Source organism: Hylobates moloch, unplaced genomic scaffold, assembly GCF_009828535.3.
Source record: "Hylobates moloch isolate HMO894 unplaced genomic scaffold, HMol_V3 SCAFFOLD_13, whole genome shotgun sequence".
NCBI classification, from domain to species: Eukaryota; Metazoa; Chordata; class Mammalia; order Primates; family Hylobatidae; genus Hylobates; species Hylobates moloch.
The window spans coordinates 23962067-23980815 of NW_026652288.1; the positions used below are offsets into that span (position 1 = coordinate 23962067).

Below are 18749 nucleotides of genomic sequence, written 5' to 3' on the forward strand. Positions count from 1 at the left end.
GCTATCATCAGTGTTAGTGGATTTTATGTGTGGCCCAAGACAACTCTTCTTCCAATGTGACCCAGGTAAGCCATAAGATTAGACACCCCTATCTTAGATGAAAAGTCTTCAGTTTCCCCCCATTATGATAGCTGTGAGCTTTTCATAAATGGCCTTTATTATGTTGAAGAAAATTCCTTCTATATCTTTTTTTTTTTAGTGTTTTTATCATGAAAGGATGTTAAACTCTGTCAAATACTCGTTCTGTTATTTATGGAGATGATCACGTGGCTCGTAGATTTTTGTCTTTCATTCTGTTAATGCACACGTTAAATTTTGACAGAAATTGCCAAACTACTATTCCAAAAAAAGCTGTTATCAACTTATGACACCAACAATACCTGTTTCTGCAAACCCTCATCTATACTGGATATTATCGATCTTTTTTTCATTTTTGCTAACTGGCAAAAAAGAAACCTGATTGTTATTTTAATTTGTATTTTCTTGATAACCAGTGAAGTCAAAGAAACATCTTTTATGTTTCTGGCCACAGTCTTGAATTGTTAGGTCTTATCCTTTGCCTGTATTTTTCTATTGGGCTGTCTTAATTTTTGATTTGTAGAAGCTCTAAATTCTTGTATTACATGTACTTCAAATTTTTTAGTGTTTATGCTGTCTTTCATTATGATGTTTTCATTTTTAATCATCAAATCTGTATTTTTCTTCATGACTATTGTTTAAAGAGACTTTCCTCATGCCAAGATTATAAAATATTTTCCTGTTTTATAATAGTTTTTGTTTTTATGTTTAGCCTCCTAATTTATCTAGAATTTATTTCTGTACATAGAGAGCGGTAAAGAGCTCCCCTGCAACTCTTTCAGATAATCCACTGTCCCTCAAATCGTTTACTGAAAGCCCATCCTTTCCCCAATAATGTTAAGTGCCAACTTTATCTTATCCTAGGTTACCATACATGCATGGGCTTTTTTCTAGACTCTATTCAATTCCATTGTTCTACTTTTCCATTTCTGACCAATAACACACTATTTTAGGCACTCTAACTTTCATATCTTATGTTTTGATATCTGATAGGGTTAGTCTCCTCCCCCCTACCAAAGTTTTTCTTTTTCAAGTTTTGCCTAATCTTGAACAATTTATTTTCTAGATGAATTTGTCAGTTATCTTGCCAAGTTTCATTTAAAGAAACCCAAAAAGAACTGAATATATGAATTAGGAAAGAACTGACATAGTATTGATATATAGTATAGTATAGCATAATATTAAGCTAGTTCATTTAGGAACACAAAATGTCTCTAATTATTCAGGGATCTTTATTTTTTTATTTTGTTTTGAGACAGAGTCTCACTCTATTGCCCAGGCTGGAGTGCAGTGGCACCATCTCGGCCCACTGCAACCTCTGCCTCCCACGTTCAAGCGATTCTCATGCTTCAGCCTTCTGAGTAGCTGAGATCACAGATGCGTGCCACCACCCCTGCTGATTTTTGTATTTTTAGCAGTGATAGGGTTTCACCGCATTGGCCAGGCTGGTCTCGAACTCCTGGCTTCAACTGATCTGCCCACCTCAGCACCCTAAAGTGCTGGGATTACAGGCATGAGCCACAGTGTCCAGCCTATTCAGGAATCTTTCACATCTATTAGCAAAGTGTTATAGCTGCATATTTCTTCTTCTTCCTTTTTTTTTTTTTTTTTTGAGATGGAGTCTTGCTCTGTCACCAGGCTGGAGGGCAGTGGCGCGATCTCAGCTCACTGCAGCCTCTGCCTCCCAGGTTCAAGTGATTCTCCTGCCTCAGCCTCCTGAGTAGCTGGGACTACAGGCGTGCGCCACCATGCTCAGCTAATTTTTGTATTTTTAGTACGGACGGTGTATCACCATGTTGGCCAGGATGATCTCGATCTCTTGACCTCGTGATCTGCCTGCCTTGGCCTCCCAAAGTGCTAGGATTGCAGGTGTGAGCCACTGGACCCGGCCCATATTTCTTCTTTATTCGTAACAATGTATATCACTAATAATGCATGTTTTAATACCAAATTTGATGATATATATGAGCACTATGTTGGGTAACTGGAAAATAAGACAAAGAAACAAGATGGTAGTACAGCAGGCTTTACAGTCAGACATGAATTTGAGTACTATGATTGTACCATCCTGGGTAACTACTTAATCTCTCTGAACTTCAGTTTTCCTGAGCTGCACCATGGGAATAATAACTATACCACAGGGTTATTGTAAAGATTAAAGGAAAGAATGCATCAAAACTGACTCACACAGTGCTTGGCACATGGCTGGTAATCTTAAATGGCAATTGTTATAGAGAGAGGAATCTAAGGGATACAAGGTACTTTTCAAAGCCCAAACAAAAGCTTCCTATTTTGAATTGGACTATGGCTAAACAAATAAATAGGTAACAGCTGCACTGGATTACATTCCACAGAGAAAGAATAGCCCCATCACGTCCTCAATAAGACATATTCTACATTTTACTCACAATTCAAATAGGAACAATGACAACAACGATGACAATAATAAAGATATATTTCTGCCACTGTGCAGATCAGGTGGGTTGGCTCGCCCTGCCTCTGGAATGCCTGTGTAGGGGTGAGGCGGGGGCTAATATACTTTGAACAGAAAAGAACCAAGTATAAGGAACACTGTCTGAGCAGGGACATGGACAGACCACATTAGTGGAAGGCAGGAGACACAATAAAAATAGTTCACAAGAGTGAATTTTATTTCTGATATTTCTTCCACGTGAAGGGCCCTGCACTAGCCCAACAATCCCAGCTTCTTTCCTTCCTTTCACTAACTAGTGAGCTCAAGATAAAGACCTAGGAATGTACAGCCTAGACTTCTCCTAGCCCTCACTCTCTAGAGACTTAACTGCCCACAGGAAACCTGCAATCTACTTTGTTCATGCATCCAGTGTTTTATAGGTGCAACTATACCACCCACAGATAAACCATGCTGCCTAGAATCAGCTTCATCAATAATGAGGCAGTGATTCGGTTTCTCATTTGTCTTGCTCTTTTGCCTTATTTCTTAATTTGTTCAGAACTTGCACAAAGAAGAGATTACTATTTATTGAACTGCGTAAACAGCCAAAAGTATAATAAAGAGACCTACAATGGAATAACTGACATGATAGAGACTCAATGAGTGACATTTAGGATACTTTAGTCAGTTGTAACACAACATCTGCAGATTTACTTTTCTTTAAATAAACCTTGTTTCTGCTACGCTTTTATTGGTATGGTATCCAATACAGGGAATTTTTTTCAGTTTTCTCATTGGGACCTGAGCAAAAACAAAAACAATTACAATCCCATAAATTATCCTGGAGGCCGGGCACGGTGGCTCAAGCCTGTAATCCCAGCACTTTGGGAGGCTGAGGCAGGCGGATCACGAGGTCAGGCGATTGAGACCACGGTGAAATCCCGTCTCTACTAAAAATACAAAAAATTAGCCGGGCACGGTGGCGGGCGCCTGTAGTCCCAGCTACTCAGGAGGCTGAGGCAGGAGAATGGCGTGAACCCGGGAGGTGGAGCTTGCAGTGAGCAGAGATTGCGCCACTGCACTCCAGCCTGGGCGACAGAGTGAGACTCTGTCTCAAAAAAAAAAAAAAAAAAAAAAAATCCTGGAATGTTTTGTTCCACAGGTGTCAGAGGGCCAAGATGGTAAAATTCTTTGTATGAAGCACAGAGTTAGATAATATAAAGGGTCTATGCAGGGCATAAAATCCTGCTTAAGCCTATGACTGCTGCATGTTAACACCCTAGAATCCCAGGTGCGGCCCCAACCGTAAAGCCTCCTCCTGAACAGTTCTTTAAAATCAGTGCAGGACTTTTCAAAATGCACATGTAGTCTTGTGTTAGAGCCAAATTTATATCTTATAGTCTAACACTTTATTTGATATTTCAATTATATACATAAAAATATCATCAAGATATGAAGTCATACCACAATCATTACTATTTTATTTTTATCTACTTTTTATCACTAAAAATGCTCTAACATCTAGGATATTTTTCACATTATTTTGAAACTTTAAACTTACAGGCAAAAACTGTTATTTATAACAGAATACTTTTTTTAATTTTAAAAAAGTAACAATGTGTCTGATACAGTCATTCAGAAAAGGATAAAAGTAATCAAACCTTAAGAGACTTACCAGGTGTGTTACTGAACTGCATGTTTTTAATTCTTTCATTTAATAATTGCTTCTCAGGTACCAGATAGACAAGCTTATTCTGATATTCCTTATAAAAAGAAAAAATAATACCTGATTACAATGTTATAATATTGTCCAAGAGTTTTTTTTGAAAACTTTAAAACAGGATTTACTCATCTTTGAAACTTATTTTAGAAATAATACATAGTTGTAAACTGCTTACAACTTATGAATCAACTAGAATGGAATTATGCCAAGAAATATTTAAGCCAAAATCAATTTTGAGTGACTGGCTGAAATTAAAACGCAGTGAAGAAAGCCTTTGTAAATGGGGTGTGTCTAGAAGCCTACAATTCTCAGCTTACTGATGAGTGACAGCAGACTTGTGCTAGATGGTATGTGTAAGCATGCCATGACACTTCAGGATGAATATGTGTATATCAAAGAGGGACTAAACGCTGGGTGCGGTGGCTCACGCCTGTAATCTCAGCACTTTGGGAGGCCAAGGCAGGTGGATCACTTGAGGTCAGGAGTTCAAGACCAGCCTGGTCAACATGGTGAAACCCTGTCTCCACTAAAAATACAAAAATTAGCCAGGCGTGGTGGTGGGTGCCTGTAATCCCAGCTACTCAGAAGGCTGAGGCAGGAGAATTGCTTGAGCCTGGGAGGCAAGAAGTTGCAGTGAGCTGAGATCATGCCACTGCACTCCAGCCTGGGTGACAGAGGGAGGAAAAAAAAAAAGAGGGACTAAAGACTAGGAAAGCAGGTTTAAATCAGACAGAAAATATTTTTGGCTTTTGTTTATCTCTCCTGTAACAAAGCAAAAAGACTGACTGATTAATTGCCAGTCCATGCAGTAAGAGAAATTGGGTAAGAGAACTCCAGAGATGCAGAATGCTTCCATGGCCCCATTCTGCAAATAGTAATTACTGAACCAGACCCTGCTGCACAAGTAAAGAATAGAATTACCAGGACCCCAAGGGACATATTCAAGTTCTCATCATAATTTTAAAAAGAATAACTTTAAGTCAAAATTTCCTAAAATTAGTAGCAATAACCTTATTTTAATGTATGTTATGGTCTGAATGTTGGTATGTCCACAACATTCATATGTTGGAACGTAACTCTCAATGCAGTACTATTAAGAAGTAGGGCTTTAGGAGGCTCCACACTCACGAATGAGATGACTGTCCTTATAAAGGAAGTTGAAGGGACTGCCTTACCCTTTCTGCATGTGAAGACGCAGCAAGAAGGCACTAGTTTTAAAGGAGACAGCAAGCCCTCATCAGACATTGAATCTGCTAACACCTTGATCTTGGACTTCTCAGTCTCTAGAACTATGAGTAAATAAATTTCTGTTGTTTATAAATTACCTAGTCTAAGGTCTTTTGTTATAGCAAAAGTAATGAATTAAGAATGCATAAACATTGTTAAAGAGTTAAAACTCAAAGTGATAAATGTCCACTTATGTATATATATTTGGCAAAACTTAACCAGATGTCTAGCAGAGTTTTAGTAGGTCTATGGACTTCCTGATATTGTATACAGGATTATGTGTATTTAGATCACAAGCCTATCAAAGACTCAAAGGTTATTGACCCCCAAAACAAAACTCTATTAGAAAAACTGTTTTTGTTTTTTTTTTGAGACGGAGTCTCGCTCTGTAGCCCAGGCTAGAGTGCAGTGGCGCAATCTCGGCTCACTGCAAGCTCCGCCTCCCGGGTTCACACCATTCTCCTGCCTCAGCCATTCCGAGTAGCTGGGACTACAGGCTGTTTTGTTTTGAGATGGAATCTCGCTCTATCGCCCATGCTGGAGTACAGTGGTGTGATCTTGGTTCACTGCAACCTCTGCCTCCTGGATTCAAGTGATTCTCCTGCCTCAGTCTCCCGAGTAGCTAGGATTACAGGCATGTGCCACCACACCCAGCTAATTTTTTTGTATTTTTAGTAGAGACAGGGTTTCGCCCTGTTGACCAGGCTGGTCTCGAACTCCTAACCTCAGGGGATCCACCCGCCTCGGCCTCCCAAAGTGCTAGGATTACAGCCGTGAGCCACCGCGCCCAGCCCAGAAGAACTATTAATTGTACATGTTTAAGAACAATTTAGCAGTGAAGGACTTACCTGAAGTTCCTGTTGAAGTTGCTTGATTTCCATAATTTCCAAGTCACACTGCTTATCCAGAACTTCCAGCTCGGTCTTTTGAGTTTGCTTTTTGAGTCGGACATCCTGAAGTCTGCCTGAGATCTGCTGATGTTTGCCATTCTATAGGAAGATCATATAAATATATAGTAACATAAAATGCTAATAGAAAATGTTTCTACAAGGAGAATAATATTTTTAGTTAAATTTTAAAATCTCAGTTACCATTCATATTCATCCTGAAATAAATGCCTAAAACCAAGTGGAATGTGTTTCAGAGTTGTGTCTGCTAACCCAAGTTATTAGTGGGAAACACATCATTCTGAGTGCAAGAGCCCATGTGTTAGTATGGGAAAGCAGAAACAGAACACATTGAATTTTTTTCTGAATTCCACATTAATTAGACAATATTAATTAACAATATTAATATCAGAGACACTCTCAAAGAATGATGAAGAGGAATAAATGTTTGCATGTGATGCTCAGCATTACCTTCTCTGAACTTCTGTTTCTACCCTAAATATTGCCATCTAATTTCCTCTAATTAAACAGTGCCCAGGAGGAACATTTTGGCAACAGTTCTGTTCTATACTAATATTCTTCTCCTTTTTTTCTCTTCTTCTGTGAAGAAATCAAACCAAACAGCAGAGATTCTCAATGGGACCTAAGAAGAAGGGTGACGTGGGGGATTATGGGCTGAACTGTGTCCCCCGAAATTCATACGTTAAAGTCCCAAGCCCCAGTACCTCAGAATGTGACAATATTTGGAGACAGGGCCTTTAAAGAGGTGATTAAGGTTAAACAAAGTCATATAGGTGGACCCTAATCCAATCTAACTGGTGTCCTTATTAGAGGTGGAAATCTGAACACAAAAGGCACCAGAGAGAAACACTTTCATAGAAAAGACCATATAAGGACACAATGAAAGATGGCCACCTGCAAGCCACCAAAAGAGGCCTTGCAAGAAACTAAGCCTATGGATACCTTGGTCTTAGATCTTAGGAGCTGTGAAAAAATTAATTTATGTTGTTTAAGCCACCTAGCCTATCGTATTTTGTTACAACAGCCCTACCAAACTAATACAGTGGAGTGAGGGGAAATGACATCCCAGGTTAAAAATCACTGATGATGAAAAGTTTTACTGAAGACTATGTTTCATATTTGAAATACATACACTGAAAGGAACATGTGTATCGCTGCTGGAGCTCACATTCTTATCCTCAACATGGGATACGTATAGGCTCTGGACCTTTCCAGACTCTGCACATTCACCTGTGTTACTGTGCTTCGTGTGATGCACCAGTTCTTGAGGGAAAAACAATCAATCTTAAGGTCTCTTCCCATTATATATAGTCAAGATGATATATATATATATATATATATATATATATATATATATATATTAAAATAGTGCAAAAGAGTTAAAAGTTTTTTACAACTGTTTTGTAGTACTCTGGCATGATTAATACTTGTGGTATGTATGTCTACCCATTTGAAGGCATAAAATATTTCTGACTAAAGATATTGTGATGATTTAAAAAATAATTTTTTATGTAATTCAAGTCATCAACCAAATAAAATGTTAGACTATGATCACACAAGATCTAAATCTGGCTCTACTACATGACTAGGTATGCATTTTTGCAAAACCCTACTGTATGATCAGGGTAGGCTCATGGGATTCTAGGGTTGTGGCAGAATAGTGCCAGATCTTTTGTATCTTCTCACCACACATTTCAAACAAAGTCTTTTAACAACTTGACCCTCTAACGTCTGATTGGTAAAAACTGCTTAGTGGCCAGTATTAGCTAAGAACTACAATCCTGCAGAACTGGAACTGTAAGAGATCATTTAGGTCAGCAGTTTCAAATCAGTTGTCTTTTTAATAGTAGAATCTTTTTTTTCTGGAGCAAATCTTGAGTGAAACCCCAAGAAACATAAAGCACATAAATGTCAAGCTTCTCTGTTGTGAAGTGTGGGAAGAGTTGGGGAGAGATCACTGTTCTGCTGCCTGAGCTTCCCCTCTCCTGCCTCTGCTTAGTCCTCCTCAGACCATCTTACAGAGACCAATCTGAAAACTGAAAATCACTCAACTAACACAACTCTTTATTTCATACAAGGGAAAAGTGAGGCACAGAGAAGGGAAATGTCTTGCCCAGGAGTACATGGTTCATCAGTATCTGAACTGATGCTACAACATAATTCTCAGCATTGTGAGTCATTATCCTTTTCTCAGTAAACCATATTGTACAGTCTGTTTATATGAAAATATGACTATTTAATGACATTAAGACATAAAACTAATTCACGAGAGATTTTAAAACACAATTATATTTTTCTTTTTTTTTTTTTGAGATGGCGTCTCACTCTGTTACCTAGGCAGGAGTGCAGTGGCGCGATCTTGGCTCACTGCAACCTCCACCTCCTGGGTTCAAGTGATTCTCCTGCCTCAGCCTCCCAAGTAGCTAGGATTACAGGCACCCGCCACCACCCACCACGGCCAGCTAATTTTTGTTCGTTTGTTTGAGATAGAGTCTCGCTCTGTTGCCCAGGCTTGAGTGCAGTGGCGCAATCTCAGCTCACTGCAACCTCCGCCTCCCAGGATCAAGCGATTCTTCTGCCTCAGTGTCCCGATTAGCTGGGACTACAGGTGCACACCACCACTCCTGGCTAATTTTTGTATTTTTAGTAGAGATGGGATTTCACTATATTGGCCAGGCTGGTCTCGAACTCCTGACCTTGTGATCCACCTGCCTCAGCCTCCCAATGCATTGGGATTACAGTGAGCCACCATGCCCAGCCCACAGCCGGCATTTTTTTTTTTTTTTTTTTTTTTGGTAGAGATGGGGTTTCAGCATGTTGGCCAGGCTGGTTTTGAACTCCTGAACCCAGCTGATCCACCTGCCTTGGCCTCCCAAAGTGCTAGGATTACAGGTGTGCGCCACCATGCCCGGCCCACAATTACATTTTTCAACAGGTAGCTCTATCATCATTCAGATAGATTTCACTTAAACTTCAGCCATACCAATGCTTCCAACTCAAGATGAAGACTCTTCTTTTTAGAGTTTAACCTGACAATTTCTTCCTGTTCTCTATTCTTTTGATTGAGAAGCTCCTGTCGCCGAATTCTCTCCCATTCTAAGCGACGTTGTCGTTCAAGTTCCTGTTTTGCTGCCTGAAAAAAAAGGAATTAAACTTAATTTTTAAATTAAAAATTTTGCATGATTCAAAAACTGAGAAGACAATAAAAGTCAGGCAGAGTTTAGCACTTAGTGCCTACAGTGCCTAAGGGTAGCTAGGCAAATCTAGTTTTATTAATGGGCCTAAAGACTTCCAAAAAAGTAGCTTCATCTATCATATTTTCTGATTTCTTCATGAGATCTTTTTTTTTTTCCCCCAGACAGCATCTCGCTCTGTCACCCAGGCTAGAGTGCAGTGGCACCACCTTGGCTCACTGCAACCCCTACCACCTGGGCTCAAGTGATTCTCCTGCCTCAGCCACCTAAGTAGCTGGGATTACAGGCACATGCCACCACGCCTAATTTTTGTACTTTTTGTAGAGACAGGGATTCACCATGTTGCCCAGGTTGGAAGACCATCCTTTTGTTACAGTCATTTTTCTCTTAATAAGTTACAGAATGACTTCATAAATATAAATGTTAACAGGAATAATTTCCCCTCTATGCTGGTATCTGGGAGACAAAATTCTATTTATATTAGGAATAATTTCCCCTCTATGCTGGTATCTGGGAGATAAAATTCTATTTATATTATTTCAGTGTGCAATAACTTTCTGTGCTCCACCCCGGCCCTTTAAAACACAGCCAGTCCTCCTAAGGACCCTTCTTTCCCAGCAACACTATCCCAAAGGCCTGTGCAAGCCCATCCTCTTGATTCCTCTCTATAGAGACTTTCAATGCCCAACTCTCCTCTTTCTGTCTCTCCAATTCCTTGGACTCTTAATCTGGATCTTAAACTTGCTTTCGTCTAATGACTTGCTCAGCTGGCTAACTAACCTTAGCTCCTCACTCAACTTAGCTCTGCAGTCAATCCTCCTTTGATTGAGATATCACCTGCAGAGGATGCTTTCTCTACCACTTACCAGTTCTGAAAACTCCTTATAAGCAAGAAGCCTCTTTCCCTCCTCAAGGGAAGGAAGGATCAGATTTGTATAGGATAAGAATGAAATGATGCAGAGCAAAAGGCAAAACAAAGGTTCAAAAAATAAGCATTTTTTAATCAAATGAAATACAGTCACTTATTAAATGTAATGATTTTCTTAAGAAATAAAAAAACTTAAAAATAACCTCTCGTCTTTCTATCTCTTTTCTCCTTTCTTCCTCTCGTTGTCTCTCCAATTCCCGTTGCTTCTCCAAGCGTTTTTCTAATTCAAGTTGTTTCTTCCATTCTTGTTCTTGTAATTCTCTCTGTTTTCGTTCCCACTCTTCCTTTTCTTTCTGGGCTTTACGTTCTGCCTCCCTCTGTTGCTGCTCCATCAAGGCTTGGCGTCGCTTCTCCAGCTCCATGTTCCCCCGCTCATAGTTGGCTTTCCGTTTGTCCTCAAAAGTAACTGAACAAGGTATGCCTATCAGCATCCACACACATGAACAGCCTACAGAACCTGTAATCTAGTTTCTACATACTTATGCCTTGTGATCATTTGAGTGCTATCAGTATTTGAATACTTCTCCTAAGGATAATTTTAACTCAAATCTAAGTGTAAAAATATCTACTTTCTTCAAGGATATTCAATTTTAGAAAAACAAATTTTTAAGTTTGAATCCATTCAAGAGAGAAATAATTTTTATAAACTTGCCAATAAAAATACTTTTTCGGTTGGGTGTGGTGGCTCACGCCTGTAATCCCAACACTTTGGGAGGCTGAGGTGGGCGATCACCTGAGGTCAGGAGTTCAAGACCAGCCTGGCCAACATGGTGAAACCCCATCTCTACTAAAAATACCAAAAATTAGCCAGGCATAGTGGCAGGCACCAGTAATCCCAGCTACTCAGAGGCTGAGACAGGAGAATTGCTTGAACCCAGGAGGCAGAAGTTGCAGTGAGCCAGGATTGTGCCGTTGCACTCCAGCCTGGGCAACGAGAAAAAAAAAAAAAACAACTTTTTTTTCTTCTTCAAGGACAATCAAAGCTGTGTGGTTATACATTTTTTTTTATGTCATTAACATCCTAATATATTAAAACAGCTACAAATGTATTCTTTCAACCAATATTTAAATTTTAAAGGTAAAGATTTCATTACAAAGTTTGCTCTAGTAACTCAGCCTAAAGTAGGAGAAATACTTTAACTCTGATGTCCATAATCCTGTCAAATACATCTAATTGTCTCTTCTTCCTTCATACTCTTCTCATTTTGACCATCTTAATTTTATCAATACCAAAATACATCCCATCTATCAAATAGTTTTTTCCCATATAGCACATAAAATATTAAAAATATAAAAATTCTAAATATTCCGTTACATTTAAAGGTAGAATTTAAAAGAACTCAGTATAAATATACAACTTTGACACTCAGTGATACCTGGTAATTTCTTCTGAGGCTCCTCTTCTTGCATTTTCTGATATGAAGGTAGAGTTCCATTAATGGAATCAATTTGCTTTCCTCCTCTAAAAAAAATCAAACAACAAAGTTAGCATCATGTAGTCTGGACATTTTCAGACTAGATTACACAGACTACCAGTGATTACAGCAATTTGATATTGGGGATACGGTATTAAAGATATTTAAAACAGTTTGGTATGTCGTTACAAAATACAGTAGTATATGGATATTCAAGACAGAGAAATCTGGATTCAAATCACGGTTCAGCTAATTTTTGTTCTTGGGCAAGTTTTTCTTTATCTCTTTAGTCATTAGCTTCCTTATGTATAACATGATGAAAACACATCCACTTCTTTTTTTTTTTTTGAGGCAGGGTCTCGCTCTGCTGCCCAGGCTAGAGTGCTGTGGCATAATCACAACTTACCGTAGCCTTGAACTCCTATGCTCTAGTGTTCCTCCTGCTCCAGCTTCCAGAGTACCTAGGACTACAGGCACACACCACCACATCTGGCTAATTATTTTTATTTTTGTAGATACGAGGTCTTACTATGTTGTCCATGCTGGTCCTGAACTCCTGGCCTCACGTGATCCTCCCATCTCAGCTCCCAGTGTTATGATTATAGGCGTAAGCTGCCATGCCTGGCTCACACCTACTTCTAATATGTACCCTTTTCCAGTATAACTCATTGAATACTAAAATCAATGGCAGTACAAATATTTAACTCTCTTCTAAATCACATCTGCCAAGTTATCAAAACCATAGTTCTCCACCTCCAGGCACACTCACCTGAAAGATGGAGGAACAAGCTCAGGAGGTAAAGTCAGTGGTAATGGCTGTCCAGCTTTGGCCATGTCAGTAAGGTGCATTGCAAGAATAAACTCTTCTGCTTTTAGCTGTCCATCACCATCAATGTCAGCCAGAGTCCTAAAGAAAATGTTAAAATTCACAACTTAATAATGTCTATTTGGAGTAAAATACTGCCTTAAAAGTTCAATTTTTTATTTTATTTATTTATTTATTTATTTATTTATTTATTTATTTGAGATGGAGTCTAGCTCTGTCGCTCAAGCTGGAGTGCAGCGGCACGATCTCAGCTCACTGCAAGCTCCGCCTCCTGGGTTCATGCCATTTTCCTGCCTCAGTCTCCCGAGTAGCTGGGACTACAGGCGCCCGCCACCACACTCGGCTAATTTTTTGTATTTTTAGTAGAGACGGGGTTTCACCATGTTAGCCAGGATGGTCTCGATCTCCTGACCTCGTGATCCGCCCGCCTCAGCCTCCCAAAGTGCTGGGATTACAGGCATGAGCCGCCTGTGCCCGGCCAATTTTTTATTTTTAAAAGAAGGATAATGATGGTAAAACTGCTGGGTACGCTTATTTTAGTGAAATGTAAATATGTACATTTACGTAACTCACTATTGAATGTAAGTATGTAAGTATGTACATTCAATAGTGAGTTAATTTTTACCCCTGATTTTCAAGACATAAAAGAGAAGGAAGAAACTTTGAAACAGAAAGAGAACTAACTACCCCTTCTGAGAAAGTGGCTTGTCTTACTCCATGGTTAATTCACCTACCAAATCACATTTACCTATATTAAAAATGAGATATTCTCTGATTCTCCATAGAAGGGATTAAAGAAAACAAGTCTTTCTTGTAAAATATAGTCATGAACTGCATAATGACATATCGGTCAACAATGGACTGCATTTATAATGGTGGTCCCATAAGATTATAATGGAGCTGAAAAATTCCTACCACCTAAGGACACTGTAGCTGTCATAATGCAATGCATTGCCTATGTGTCTGTGGTGATGCTAGTGTGAACAAACATACTGCAATGCCAGCTGTAGAAAAGTACAGCATATACAATTATGTACAGTACATAACACTCAATAACAATAAACATCTGTTAATATGCTACTGGATTATATATTTACTATACTTTATTTTTATTGTTATTTTAGAGTGTACTTCTACTTACAGAAAAAAAAAATTAACTATAAGACAGCCTCAGGCAGGTCAGCAGAAATTCCAGAAGGCATTGTTATCATACGAGACAATGGCTCCATGCGTGTTATTGCCCCTGAACACCTTCCAGTGAGACAAGATGTGGAGGTAGAAGATAGTGAAACTGATGATCTTGACCCTCTACAGGCCTAAGCTAATGGGTGTCTTTGTGTCTCAGTTTTTACCAAAAGTTTAAAAAGTAAAAATAAATTTTAAAAACAAAAAAAGAGCTTAAAGAATAGGATATCTTTCTGTACAATGTGTTTGTGTTTTAAGCTGTTATTACAAGAGTAAAAAGTTTTAAAAAATTTAAATGTTTATAAAGTTAAAAAGTTATAGTACGCCAAGATTAATCTATTGTTGAAGAAAATATTTTTTGTAAATTTGGTGTAGCTTAAGGGTACAACAACATTCTGCACAATTACATTTGCCTCCAAGCTTAATACTAACTTTCAAATGGCTGCTTTTATAGAGCATCTCTGAGTCACAAACTTTTACAGAAACAGTATCTTTCTTGTAATAGGGGAGGGATAGTTTAATTAATTAATGTATAGTTAAATTAATCAAATGTAATTAAGGGACAAACTTACCAAATAGTAGCTAGCTGAGTTTGAGAAAGATTTGACTGAAGAAGGGCATTTCTAGCTTGAAAACCTGATTAAGTAGGGAAAATCATAAAGGAATTCTTTAGCATCTTTAAAGTTATGCATAACAAATTAGCTGTATCTGTAAAATAACAACGCTACTAGGGTATCCTGGGAACTTTTAACATCAAAATGTTTTTACCACGTGCTAGGTGCTAAGCATTCAGTAGTAATCAAACCCAGTCACTGCCCCAAGGAATTTTAAATCTAGAATTAGCGGTATCAAGTGCTCTCCCCTGTCTTTTCAGCAAGATAATAATACATACAAGTGGCTAACATGAAAGAACAAGACATCAGGCACACAGAGTATTAGAGGCCAAAACTGTGGGCCCTCTTGTACTCCCAGCAGGTGCAGCACTTCCCACTCCTAGGTGACTGAGCCGTGAGTAGCAGAAGAGTCAGGCGCTACTCTGGGTTCAGCCTGAGTCAAGGCCTGTCCAAAACAACTCTTACACAAGAGATTACATCTGCCAACACTGCCTCAGCAACAGCTCCAACTACAACAAAAGCCGGCCAAATGCAGCTAGATTTATTGTCCCACTAGGGTTTCAACATAGGACTTGATAATCAAAGCAACCATGTATTACAACATGCAGCTAAATGTTTATATTATATAACTTTTAAAACATTTTCATTCTATTTTTTTAATCTGGACATTTAACAAAAATCACATAAAAATACTGGAAATTAAACTCACAGCCTCGCCCTATTAACTACTCCTCAGATTTCACTTAGGAAATTTGATTTGAGGAGGTCTTTGTGTTAAAAGGAAGATTCTTCTAAATAAGAGAGATGGAAGGCTATTTCAAACCTGAAAAAAAGTTCAAAACTACTATTTCAGCTTTTGGACCAAAAAAAGATCTTTTTGGACTGAAAGAAGATCCCTTAGCATCAGGCAATAGAGCAAACAGAAGAGAGGAGGAGGAGGAATGTAAATGGTTAAAAATCATACTCGTGGAGGGCTTTATATGTGTGAGGCAAAGTCTGAGTAATACAAAGGGCCATAGAAAGCCAGCAGAGTATCTTACTTACTAAGTAAAACTCATTTGAACATGTACACTTTTAGTCAGCCAAGCCTCTGGATAGCCTATATCCTCTGCTTAGAATGCCAGACCCTCCATTCTTTACTTTGTAGTCTATCCTCTAAAATCTGGCTCTAATCTCTTTTCTTCTTATATCCTTGGAGTTAGTCACTTTCTCATCTATATTAATCACAGCACTTTTAAACAAGTAACCAAACACCTTGATTACATGAGCTCTTCATTATATGAGTTCTTCAAAGGTATGAACCATGTCTTGCTCCTCTCTGTACACCTAAGAGGAGAGTGCCCAGAAAGTATGTGATTCAGGAAACAGTTATATCAATGACTTAATCTAAATAAATTTTTAAAAACTATGTTTAGTGGGAGAAGAGAAGGAAAAAGGGGAAAAACAGACTAGTGGACAGGCATGGTGGCTCACGTCTGTAATCCCAGAACTTTGGGAGGCCAAGGTGGGTGGATCACCTGAGGTTGGGAGTTCGAGACCAGCCTGGCCAACATGGCAAAACCCCATCTCTACTAAAAAAAAATTAGCTGGGCGTGGTGGCGTGTGCCTGTAGGAGGCAGGAGAATCACTGGAACCCAGGAGGCAGAGGCTGCAGTGAGCCAAGATCACACCACTGCACTCCAGCCTGGGCGACAGAGCAAGACTCTGTCTCAAAAAAAAAAAAAAAAAAACCAAAAAACAGATCACCAACTCCTATACTTATTGAACAAAACAAACATGTAAGTCCAGGTTAGCCTCATCCTCATGTTCTTGGGGCTCACGCTCAGCTAAAGGACACCAGCAGCAACTACTCTTTTTATAGAAAGCCTTGTCTTTACCTACAGATATATAGCTTTACCCTTGTAGGTCTCAGAATAATAACGACATTCTCTAAAAAACACCATAATACACAACCTTCGTACAATGTGACATATACTAACGAAGTTACATTAGGGATCATTTCCCCACGGTTGGCTCCCCATTCACTGCTCTTCATATTCCAATGCAAAATCACCTCTGTTTATACTATCATATTTACAGTACTTATACAAAGTGTACTGCTCTTAAGTGTGCTGCCTAATAATTTTTTTTTTTTTTTTTGAGACGCAGTCTAGCTCTGTCACCCAGACTGGAGTGCAGTGGCATGATCTCAGCTCACTGCAACCTCTGCCTCCCAGGCACAAATAATTCTCTTGCCTCAGACTCCAGAGAAGCTAGGATTACAGGCGTCCACCACCACGCCTGGCTAATTTTTATATTTTTAGTAGCGATGGGGTTTCACCATGTTGACCAGGCTGGTCTCAAACTCCTGACCTCAAGTGATCCGCCCACCTCAGTCTCCCAAAATGTTGGAATTACAGGTGTGAGCCACTGCACTCACCCTGCCTAATGAATTTTTACACAGGTATGCACATACACACCAGTATCAAGATGCAGAATGTTTCCAGCAACTCAGAAGGTTTGCACATGGCCCCTTCGCCACATAGTAACCACATTATTCTGATTTCTATCACCATTAATTAGGATTCCTGTTCTTCAGCCTCATATAAATGGGTTAAATGGTACGGTCCTTTTGGGCTGCTTTCATTCAATACAATACCTGTGAAAGTCATTCATGCTGTTGTATGTATCAGCAGTCCATTTGGTTTTATCGCTTTAAAGTATTCTGTTATGTAAATATACTGTCATTTATCTATTCTCCTGTCGATGAACATTTAGGTTGTGAACATTTTTGTACATGTCTTTTTCATCAACTTTCGTTCAGTTGAAAACAAATAACTTCTTTTTATTAGAGAGATGGGGTCTCATTATGTTGCCCAGGCTGGACTCTTGGGCTCAAGCAATCCTCCTGCCACATCCTCCCAAGTAGCTGGGACTATAGGCACATGCCATTATGCCTAGCAAAGAGAAACTTTTTTTTTTTTTTTGAGACAGAGTCTCATTCTGTTGCCAGGCTGGAGTGCAGTGGCGTGATCTCAGCTCACTGCAACCTCCACCTCCTGGGTTCAAGCAATTCTCCTGCCTCAGCCTCCAGAGTAGCTGGGACTACAGGTGTGGACCACCATGCCCAGCTGATTTTTGCATTTTTAGTAGAGATGGGGTTTCACCATGTTGGCCAGGATGGTCTCGATCTCTTGACCTCATGATCTGCCTGCCCCAGCCTCCCACCAAAGTGCTGGGATTACAGGCGTGAGCCACCGCACCCGGCCAAAATTAACTTTTTAAATGCAAAATGTAGGGTACAAAGAAGTTAATTTTTTCAAAGAATAGGAATTATGACTTTATATTAATCTCCAGTATGGTTCAATACCATATTTCACAGAATCTAAAATTCCGCTGGCTATAAGACATACTATTATTTTATGAATAAGAAAGAAAGCACTGCTAATAAAACTATGACACAGTGCTAAGGCATCACTAATTGTAGCACACATCCTAATTTTAGAGACATTAAAATGTTAAAAAAAAAAAAAAAGTGTGTCAAAAAAAGCATACCTTGTTTCATGCAATTTGATAACATTACAGAAAATCTGTTATGTAATATGAAATACATGTAAAAATACAAAGTATATATGTAAGCTAAGAAGTATAATAGGTCACCCATGAACCTACCACCCATCTTAAGAACTAGATTACTACTAAATGCCTTGAATCTATCTGTGTTCCTTGACTTATCTCCATGCTTCCACAAGAGGTAACCACTACCCTGAATTTTGTATGCATAATTCCCTTGCTTTAAAAAAGTTATCACATAGGTATGTATCTTTAAATAAAATACTGTACATTTTTGCTTGTCCAATCAATTCCAAAAGTCTTACTGCTTGTTCCCCTGCCTCTCTAACTACAGACCCTAGACTCCTATTTCATAGACTACTTTTCATTCTCCAAATAGGCCATGTATTTTTGCTCTTAATTTCTTCTTTGTCACCATCAAATGCTTCCACGTTCAATCTCTGTCGAAATCCTAACTTTTTCATGGAGCTTAAATGCTCCCTTCCTATAAGATACCTCATCTGAACTCTTCAGCTTCAATATATCCCATTCTATGTTCCTTAGCACTTAAAGCTCTATTATTTTTAAACACTTATTTTACTCGGTCCTAAATCATAATTTCTTGCTGAGTGAAGAGGGAGTGGGAAAGTTAGAAGGTGGGAACTCCACTTGTAAAGTTAGAAGGTGGGAACTCCTCTGTTTATGTC

At 39.0% G+C, this 18749-nt stretch overlaps 1 protein-coding gene across 8 annotated transcripts in view; it reads right to left on the reverse strand.

Annotated features, from left to right (window-relative positions):
* Window positions 1-18749, reverse strand: part of ITSN2 (intersectin 2) — a 161165-nt gene that overhangs the window by 86458 nt on the left and 55958 nt on the right. For all 8 annotated transcript variants that reach the window (XM_032172361.2, XM_032172363.2, XM_032172365.2 and 5 more), the window contains 7 exons: window positions 14470-14533; window positions 12656-12793; window positions 11848-11933; window positions 10615-10877; window positions 9333-9482; window positions 6290-6430; window positions 4167-4254 (listed from right to left, as the gene is read on the reverse strand). In XM_032172361.2, coding sequence (XP_032028252.1) covers window positions 4167-4254; window positions 6290-6430; window positions 9333-9482; window positions 10615-10877; window positions 11848-11933; window positions 12656-12793; window positions 14470-14533 — 930 coding nt within the window. The remainder of the gene's footprint in view (window positions 1-4166; window positions 4255-6289; window positions 6431-9332; window positions 9483-10614; window positions 10878-11847; window positions 11934-12655; window positions 12794-14469; window positions 14534-18749) is intronic.